This window comes from Harpegnathos saltator, unplaced genomic scaffold (genome assembly GCF_003227715.2).
Source record: "Harpegnathos saltator strain DR-91 unplaced genomic scaffold, Hsal_v8.6 scaffold91, whole genome shotgun sequence".
Taxonomy (NCBI): domain Eukaryota; kingdom Metazoa; phylum Arthropoda; class Insecta; order Hymenoptera; family Formicidae; genus Harpegnathos; species Harpegnathos saltator.
In genome coordinates this window covers 589,520-599,948 of record NW_020230719.1, presented here as the reverse complement: position 1 = coordinate 599,948, position 10,429 = coordinate 589,520, and the positions used below count along the sequence as shown (strand labels likewise).

The 10,429-nt window shown below is 45.8% G+C and overlaps 1 protein-coding gene across 1 annotated transcript; it reads right to left on the bottom strand.

Annotated features, from left to right (window-relative positions):
• Nucleotides 1-2,883: 2,883 nt before the first annotated feature.
• On the bottom strand, nt 2,884-10,340 carry LOC105189632 (manganese-transporting ATPase 13A1). Its single transcript, XM_011151871.3, has 18 exons — nt 10,016-10,340; nt 9,219-9,484; nt 8,896-9,124; nt 8,637-8,790; nt 8,403-8,555; nt 7,984-8,166; nt 7,769-7,906; nt 7,565-7,685; nt 7,321-7,475; nt 7,062-7,237; nt 6,719-6,958; nt 6,384-6,599; nt 5,967-6,156; nt 5,494-5,742; nt 5,092-5,431; nt 4,658-4,838; nt 4,423-4,566; nt 2,884-4,339 (listed from the first exon to the last, which is right to left on the bottom strand). The coding sequence occupies exons 1-18, from the start codon at nt 10,277-10,279 to the stop codon at nt 4,232-4,234; spliced, it is 3,507 nt and encodes a 1,168-aa protein (XP_011150173.1). The 5' UTR covers nt 10,280-10,340; the 3' UTR covers nt 2,884-4,231.
• Nucleotides 10,341-10,429: the final 89 nt, after the last annotated feature.

The window sequence follows — 10,429 nt, the reverse complement described above, 5'->3', positions numbered from 1 at the left end:
TTAAGCTGTACGACATCGAGAGAGAGAGAGAGAGAGAGAGAGAGAGAGAGAGAACAAAATGATTGTCCGTCTGTTTGAACGTTACGCCAAATTCAAGGTCAGCTTCGTAATAGGGATGAACGTTGGGATAAACACTACCAGACGATGTTTACATGAATTGAAGATAAAATATCTCGTTCCGTGATTCAAAAAGTTCTCTCACACAAAAACATGTCACAAAACGACTGGCGTAGACTCGGGAAATTTTAATAAAAAAAGAACAACATAATCGTTACGGATGAAGTTTCTTTTCGAACCTGGACGCCTGCACAAGGAATAGTAGAATCATCCAATGGACCCATAATTAGGGATCCCAGGCAGAACAAAAACTCATGATGACATCGAAATGACGTCAAAATGATGAGGAAAACTCATTGTTTCGTCATGATTCGGTCATTTTGATGTTATCATGATTTTCCTTTCCGCCTGGATTCCCATACAGCACAGAAGTTGCAGCAATATTGCTACAACGTTGCAGCAGCATTGCAACATTGTGGCAACGTTGCAGCAACATTTTTTTCAACTTCATGTGCTGTACGGGTTTCTGTAAGCGTGATTTTGGCTCGCCTCTATTTGTTTACCGGTAATAATCTAGGTGCTGAAAAATGTTCAATATTTATCAGAAGTGTTCACTGACGTCTGCTGAGAAATTTTACAAGAAGGATAGAGGCAATTGGGAGCTTCGGGGAAATAATGAGCCCAAACATCGAAGTCGCTTTTGCATATAGAGTGGAAATGGCATCGTCACAATGGATTGGCCTGCATCGTCTCTTGATGCGAATCCAATTGAGAATCCTGTGATCCTGTGACGTAAAGAATGAACCAAGAGGGAAAAAATCTTTATTCTCAAGCTACTGTCGAGCAGGATCAGAAGACTATGGCGCTCTCTCCCAGGCGGAACAGAGAATCATGATGACATCAAAGTGACGTTAAAATGATAAGGAAAACTCATTTTTCCATCATGATTCGATCATTTTCTCGTCATTTTGATATTATCGTGATCTTCTGTTCTGCCTGGGCTACTGCGTAAATATGAAATAGGAAAATTGAAACTCCAGTCGAAAGCGTACCAAGCAATAATTGACAATGGAGTCGACTGAACTTATTACTGACAAGGAAAGGTAGGGAAACCGGAAATTCAAAACAAAATTACGAAATTTTGTGTGGAAGTAAAGTAAGTTCATCCGTAATGCAAAACTATTTTTTGTTCGTGCGGAATTTCAGTCTGAGAGGATGAAACCACCCTTCGAAAAAGAAAAATCCTTTTTATTTTTAGCATATATATATATATATATATATCTTTTAAAATACAAGACATATGCAAAAAATGGTTTATATGAAAGTTGTAGTGTATTTCATACTCTTTGCAACTGTGTATTCAGATTTTGCAAAATTGAGGAGGAGGGCGGAGGGGGTTTCAAAAATTTTTCAACTTTGCAAAAGGAAAACAGAAAACAGAAAGGCAGCATCCAATCAAAAGTCGCGCTAATCTGCCTGTCTCGCTCTTGAGAGAGATAGAAGAGAGACAGACTGCCAGCGCGACTTCCGATTGGATTCTGTCTTTCTGCTTTCTTTCCCAGGTGCGAATCCTCCTTTAGACTACCCCTACGGGTGGTTTAAATTTAAGCCGGGTGTAACACAGGACTAAATCACAAAAAGGTGTCTTTGAATACAAAAATGTCGCTAGTCTCTTCTTATACTGTCATTGGAGTACGACTAAACCAAGCTCGTTTCGAACAGAAAATAAACATCGAAGTGACATAAACGTCGAATAACCGATTCGTGATGAAAAAATAAGTTTTCCTCGTCATCTTGACGTCACTTTGATCATGATTTTCTGTTCGGCCTGGGCCTTTGCTTTTTAGGATACTTTCGACGCGCTGCCGTATACTTTTTCGTGGAACAGACTGTGTGTTTCACTCTGTGAAATTACGGCCACTGGGATGATGATGTCCATGCTAATGAGACGACACGCCGAATCCCGACTTAATTAATTTGACAAGCACCAATTCGCGGAAGCGTGTATCGGAATATCGTTATCGGCCTTAACTGGCTCAGAGAGTGCCAATAATATTTCGACACGCTCGTGAGCAACCGTTTGTTTATTTTCAGTTATTGTTGTCGAAGCGTGTTTTTGCGCAGAAACCGTGTGAAACGGGATTGGACAACGACTGATTCTCGATATATTTATCTTTTGCATTCTTTCGCGTAAGCGGTGATAAACGCTCTCGTTGCGCGAAATATCGCGCTCGCAAAGAACCGGCCGTTAGAATTGTCCATGGACGATTCTTAACAATGTATAAAGGAAGAAAGGGAGAAATTTCTTACTTGTTTTCACAACAACAATGTCTAGTCTTCCGTGTCGACTGCTCTATCGACCGAGTCGGTCAGTTTAGTCAGAATCTGCCGATAGCCTCCTTCTCGGGATATCTCTGTATATTCTTTTTTAGATATTCGTAATCATTCGGAACCTCCACGAGCGAGAAGCAAAGGATGACTCTCACATTTTTTGCGACATCTTGCAAGTTCGGCAGTTGATTACAACACACACAGGCGAAAACAAAATCTTCCGATTTCAACGTCGACAATCGTAAGTGAAAAGTGATGACCTTCATCAATACCCTTTCCAGGCCGCTAATGATCCCCTCCATCGGTGCGTAAACATTGCTGATACGACTTTCCTCAGTGCGCGTGAAACTTGCTGATCACTTGCTGATCACTTGCTGCTCGATATATATTTAAATGCTAATTAAACGTATAACGTCAACGGGGCTGATGACTCCAGTAAGCCTATTCTGTACTGCATGATGTGTCGTTTTTGCCATATATTATAAACGGGGCGAGTCGGCTTTCGATCATCATTCTGAACGTTTTATTAGTCATCCTTATAAATGTACAATATAATATTTAACTATACAATTAATGACCAAGTACACGTTCACAATGACCTAAGATACGAGGACAAATCAACGTCCCTTCGAGCGCGGATCACCCAACAGGCTGTGCGTGACCGCGAGGGACAGAGACCAGAATCGACCGGTGCAACCGAACGCACACGCACGTAACGAAAATCACAAGTAAAACACAACTCTACAGGTAGATTTCATCCGGCAAAGGCGAGATGTGTGCCGCGAAGGTGTGTCCCGTACCGTTGGCGATCGACGCCGTCGAAGTGGAATGCAATTGTTGAAACGTATGAAACTGCTGGATATGTACGCACACAGAGTCGTGAAGAGTCGGATAAACGATTAGAAAAGTGGTTCGCACAATCGCACATCGTGAACAAATGTAGGATCGTTGCCGCATCGTCGTCGCTGCGAAATGACGCGGTTCCACTTGTACGCGATTCGCACCAAGCGGTGGTCGCGTACAAGCTGTCGTGATGCGACGTTTGCCATACGTGAGAATCTGTATGCGAACGTCGCATCGTGAAACGAAATTCGTCATCTACATTTTATATACACGAATACACGCGTCTCCCCTCCCTCTCTTTCTCCTTCTCTCCTTCTGCTCTTTCGAGTGCTGCTTCATGAGACTAATATTCGTTGTCGATACGCTGACAGGATTATTAAATTCCCGGGAAAATAAGACCAACGGATGGCCGACGGGGATTTTCGTCCGAGTCGAGTGACCAAAGAATATATTTTCCGCGCCGTCGTCGTTAGATACGCTAATATGCCAAGGCAAATACTGATTTGGCAATTATTACCGTACACAGTGTCAACATCGACAATAAATAGCGACCGTTTTAGAGCGCAGTCTCTTGTTCCACGGAGAAGAGGTTGACAATGTTGATGAAGAGTGAGCAATTTTCCATCCTTTAGGCGAGCCGATCGAGGTGGCCGATCGTAAAACCGTTCTGCGCACATTTATATTTTCCGCATCATATTTCTCTTCGCCTCGTATACGAAACAAAAAGTATTCTGATCTCTCCGATGTGAAATATCAAATGCGATTGCGGACAATAAGTCGTGTATATCGTATGTGTATGCGTTTGTGTGTTTGTGTGTGTGTGTGTTTTGTACATGTATGTTTGTTTTTGCATGCACGAACAAGTGTACGTGTTATTCACAGGAATATCATCGATCCTTAAATATAAAAATTGTCAGCCCTTAACGTGGAACAAGACCAGTAACAAAAGTTACATAGAAAAATCTTTGATACAGTCTGTCATCGATTAAAGATAGTTTCATCACAGCTTGTGTTGCCTTCCCTCACCGAACAACCACAGGCAGACTCTGTCGACGATGTAAGCGAAAGCAAAATCCGCGATTAATACCTGCACCAGCGTCGCACGGAACTGCAACATGCAACAGAGAAAAGGTAAACTTGAGGTGAACGCGTTCGGGGGTGGCGCTCGTCTCACACGACGCAGTCGCTTACCTGGCTTGGAAAGTCCACGATCTCAAAGTGCATCGCCATGTCGGGCAGAAATCCACAGGCCAGCAACAGAATGACGATGGAGTTGCTTAACAAGCTTATCATTAGAGCCTTGTTCTGTCGCAGACTCTCCATGAATGGCAGACCCTGACGGAACACAAAATCGCTCGTCAACGGTATCGTATGACGCACATATCGACATCGATGCGCACGATAAAATATGCGCGGATCGACTCACCCGATAATTAATGGCAAAGGTGGAAACCTGAAGAGACATCGCGATTATATATACAGTGCTGTTTATTAAATTCTTCTCAAAAGGCTCCTCATCGTCGCTGCTAGCTGAATGCATAGCCGCAGCCGCTGAATCCAGTTTTTCGCTGGAATTGCCATGCAACATGGCTGCCAATTTGTGGTCCCTGTGAAACAGTCAGTAGCGAATATAGACGAATTTGTGATTATACCTTCTCAGTAGGGTTTTGGAGATGATTACAAAAAGACAGTTGCAGTCATATCATCTATATGCTATCTGCGTCTCGAAGAAAGAAAATGTGTCAAGATAAACAAAGATAAATTGCCAGTAGCATTTTCTAATCAAATCCTCACGACGTCTCGTAGAGACTATTCGTATAAACTTATATAATAAACAAGTAACTGATTTGTACAACTCACGTCTGAGAAGACAAAGCGGTGGCCTCTCTCACCAAGTAAACGAGGCTGACGAAGTGCACAGTGAACTGCAGTAACACGGTCGCGATGGTGTAAAGATTAAAGATATTTGGCAGCGGTCTCTGGTGCGACAGAGTCTTTAGGGGTTTCGAGCGCGAGATGAAGAGGAAACACGCCGCCAATAGCACACCCTGAAGAGTCGCCTGCATGTCACTGAACTTGATCCCGTCCAAATACAGCACCGACTGACTGTAGGCGAGTATCAGCGCGTTCAACGCCAAGATCTTGAACATCTGCAGGGTGGTGACCAAGGTGCAACGTCCTTGCTTGATCACGTGGCAGACTGCAAAAGCAAATCGTCCCTTGTCCCACACCGAGGTAACGAGTGCCTTGCGAGAGACTTACTGCATTGGATGGAGGACATCTTGCTGGTAAAGGGCGCCGCGATGGAGGCGTCGCCGAGCTTCACGGTCGTGGGCATCTCCTGCGACTCGTTCTCGATATCCTTCAGGATCTTCTGCAGCTTCGTGCGAGTGTTTACCAACGGTGTTTTCGAATTCGCTCTCGGCCCGTTTATAAGCGACATGTCGTTCCGCGAATCTTCCCGCTTGTCGGGAAGCATCTTTCTGGGTGGACTGGAGAGGATCGCGACACCTATTCAGAGAGAAAGAGAGAGAGAGAGAGAGAGAGAAACAGAAAAAAAATAGCATTCGGGATCGGTTCCTGACAGGACGGCCTGATGCTAACACATTGCTGACCGGTCATCGGTTATCTCGCGTTTTGAAAATAGGCCGAACAAGGCCAGGCTGTAGATCATGTTGAAAGCAGCCGGGTCGACGATGTGGTAACAATGCACTTTTCCGTCGCGCTTAACTCACCCACTTGCGCGTGCTTCAAGGCACCGACGTCGTTCGTTCCATCTCCGCACATCAACGTCGTGTAGCCGAGAGATCGCAGGGATACGATGATGAATTCCTTCTGCTTCGGTGCGCATCGCGCGAAGATCACGATGTGCGGCAGCAACTTCCGAAGGAGCTCGTGTTGCTTCTCCTTCAGATATGCTAAACCCTGAAGGACGATTGTTATCAGTGCGCTGGCCGTTAATATTTATGTATTCAACATCGTCTAAGGAATCATATTGAATATAAACGACATGAAGAGCGATAACGATTTTCCTTCGTTTCCTCGCTGCGCGACTACGTTTTCCCTTTTCTTTCCTTCCCTTCCCTCGAATCTTATCTGTATCATAATCGGAGCGAGTGATTGTGGTTGTAAAACCACTACTAAATACGCACCTCGCCAGTCACACAGAGCGCGTAATCGTGCCAGATCTCCTTGCGCGGCGCGACGTTGCTCGTGCACAGAGGAAGCTGCTTCGTTTTGTCTATATTTTCCCATTGCCATTCGTCGCCATCCTCGCTCAATATGAGCGTGTTGGGCTTCTTCGTGAAGTGCAGCTCGCGGCTCACGTGACAAGCCGTCAGCGGATTATCGCCAGTTATCATCACCACCTGAGAAACAGGCCCGTTCAAAATTGCTCGTCATTACTTGACAACCGCATCGCATCGTAAGCGAGATTCCTCAACTACAGTACAGTTGAGATGAAAGTCGCTTAATCAGATATACGAACCGAATGCGAGGAATTGACGATCTCCTTAATGACGGCCTTCGAGTCGGGTTTGAGGGGGCAACTGATAATGACGAAGCCTGCAAACGTGAGATTGTTCTCCAGCTTCTCGCGAGTCAACTCCCTCAGGTCCTGGGAGGATAATGTGCCAGGGAGCTTCCGGTATCCCAAAGCGAGCACCCTCGCGCCACGACGTGAGAGGGACAGGTATGTGGACTCGTAGTTTTTCGGTATGGAGGATAACTGCGGGAGAAAGATAACAGCAGACCCATTATGTCGCTCGACTTGATAGCTGTGAGAAGAGAAGAATAACCGTAAAACGATGGACAATAGTTGCCTCACTCACCATGTGCTTCAGGGTCTCCGGCGCGCCTTTCACCGTAGTCATGTAATGCGTCTCTGAAGCTCCGGAAACGTTATATCCGACCACAACGCTCATTCTCTTCAAAGCCGGCGAGAAATGGTATCTCTGCACGATCTTCAACACCGGGGATTTGCCCTTCTTCGGGATCACAGAGTCACCTGAATCAGATACATTGATAACGTAACGTAACGGTATACGAAATACGAAACGTAATGTAACGCATCGACGAGTCGATACAAACTTTTCGTAAGACACCAGTTGATGGCCTTGAGAGTGGCTTTTTCCAATGGGTCACCGACGATGCCATCGTCTAACTGGACGAGGGAATGGCACGTGGCTAGTACTTGAACGCTCTCCAGAGGTGCATCCGAGAGTTGAATCACGTCCGAGTTACCGCTTAAAAAGGCAAGTTGTGTTAACAGAAAAACAGAGAGCTTTCGATAGGGATTATGAGCAAGAACTACCTCACTGCTATGTCCACTTACTCGATTCCCGCGATACCCTCGACCACCAGGTTATCGCTGGTGAGTGTACCAGTCTTGTCGAAGCAGCAAATATCGACCTTGCCGGCGAAGGGGATCCGGAAGGGTTCGGTACAGAAGACACCTGCAAAAGCACAAGGCGATAGTGACACATATGAGGTCAAGACCGAGTTCTCTTTATCGAAATTAGAGATTTGTCATAAATACCTAACTTGGACAGAGCCATCAGAGACGCATTAACAGCCAGTGACAATTCTATCGGCAGTTCCGGTGGTATCACGGAAGTTAATATCAGTGTGCATTCCAAGAACAGTTTGTACTTGTTTCTTGTGGGATCCTCGCTGCCTGAAACCGACGAAATCCACGTGATACAATCCACCAATTTGCAACTTCAATATCCAACAGCAGCATTAAAGAACTACCTTTTATCCAGACGTACACGGCAGCGGCGACCGCGAAGATCAGCAAGAACAAGATGAAGCCAAAGGTCTCGAGGTTGTTGGCCGTGACTCGTTTAACACCGAACAATATCGTCCTCAAGAGTTTGCCTTGCGACGTGGAGAAGCCAGTGCGCAGCACATAAGCGATACATCCGTTGTCGGCCGCTGAAACAATATCGTCCTGCTCGAGAGAAAACGTAATGGAAAGCGAAATCTGTATTTAACAATGCTGTCAAGACATCATTTGAATAATGTATTAATTCACCTTGATCTATATAAAAATATATCAAGTAATATATCTCGAAACAATGACGGAAAGCAAAATCTGCTTTTAATAATGCTGTCCTAGTATTATTAATAATTGATCCTACTGTAAGTGATAACACATTATCGAGCAATACCTCGAAGACCGGGAGTGTTCTTGCTGGGAGGCGTATGCTGTACGACCCTCGTGCCACCGAAGAGCACATGCAGCTTGTCGTCACCTTCGATGTCCAGAATTCGATTTCCATCCATGTCTTCTATGGGCTCCTTCATTTGCGGAACAGATTCACCTACGCATTTTCGCAGTTGCTACAGTCGTACGCTCGACTCACGCCAAGACTTAAAGACGCTAGTTGGCTTATTTCAAGTACCTGTCAGCATGCTCTCGTCGACCACGCAAGGACCTCGCAACAGCAGCATGTCACATGGCACCAGATTATCCTGACGAGGCCTCGTGATGGAAACGATGTCTCCAGGCACCAGCTGATCTGAAAATAACAAGCGCCATCGCCTATTTCTGTACACCTAAAAGAGACAGAGAGAACAAGCGTGGATGAATTGCTCGCGTGATGGGGAGAACTGAGAGAGAGAGAGCAAGCGCTACTCGCAACAAAGATTCGTCATTCGTACCATGATCATGTACGGCTTGTTGCCCATTTTGCGAATCTCGGCCATGTTCCTCAACTGTTGCTGCACTAGCGTGCACTCGAACATGATGAGCATGATCAGCGTGAAGATGCTGTAATACCAGTACTTATCCAAGCACCAGAGCGCCACGCAGAAGACTTGAAAGACGAAGAACGGCGCGATCGCGCGCTCCTTGAAGAGTTCCCAGAATTCAGGCACGATCATGTTCAAGCTGGAGAGAAATCGTTTTTCTTTTTTAAGTTTCTTTTACGTGTATCACTCGAGGACATTCGATTAGATCGAATAAACAGTTGCGCACGACGTACATGTTTTTGCCATATTTCTCCTCAGCCATTGCAATTTCCTCTTCATCGAGATATCCTTTCCAGTCGCAGTAATACTTGACTGAATGATTAGTGGGAAACTGCAGACCTATGAATGACTTCTTTGACGAGTCCCAAAGATACTTGGTCTTTTGAAAGATGAACCATGGCTCCTGTTGATCCTTGTGATGCAGCTTGATCAGCTCGGTGCTTCCATTATTCGGTGTTGGCACTACCTTGACTATCTTGGCTTTGTAAGGATTTTTTTCCTGGAATGCCATTCATGAAGTAGTAAAATGAAGATCAATCGTCTTCGCTATGTAAGGCCAATATTAGACCACCTATCGGAGTCTTAATTAACGTGCGTCTTCTGGCAAAGTCGATTAAACTTTCAAAGTCCAGATTTTGCTCTGAATACAGCTGAAACTCGTGCTAATGTTCAATCGATGGAATGCTTAATTTGACAGAAACGAGCGGGAAGGCTTAGGCTAAGGAAACCGAAAGCGAACAATGGAGACAAAGCAGCGGGGAAAATCGTGATCCGCCCACGCATTTACAATTCCCTGCCTCCGATAATTAATCCGACGCCAGGCAGAAAACGCGAAGAAAACGCGGAGACATAACAGCGACTAACAGTACAACGCGCCGTTCGAGTATTCCCGCCGAAGGCACGTGACCAGCCTAGCAGAAGACCGGCTCGAATGGCTGCCACGTTACGAGACATATTGCGATCACACACGTAGAAGACCACGTGTCCATTGTTCAAACAAATGGAGTCCGGCGGGCGGAATGGCACTCACCGAGCTGCAGTTAACGAACGTATGGATGTGCACGGACCATTGACAGCACAGACACAGGAGGATCTGCAGCATGCCGATAGCCGCGATGCCGACCAGGCCCGCGTCGTAGTAGTCGTCGATGCCGTAGACGAAGATCCAGCAGCTGATCCACAAGGACTGCATTATCACGAACGGCATGATGTAGCCGTTGAACATCCATTTGCGCGGATTATGCATGCTGACCGACTGCACGAGCTCGTCCACCCGAGGCGAAGTCGCCACCATGATTACGCCGTTAGTAAGTCGTCACGACGAGAGCGAGAAACGTCCTAACGTCCGACGGCTCTTAAGCACCATTCACATCGACGGAGACCCGTGCGTGGAGCCTCTCCACCAGCGATCGCAGCTTCGCTTGTTAACCTCGGTTGTTAACCA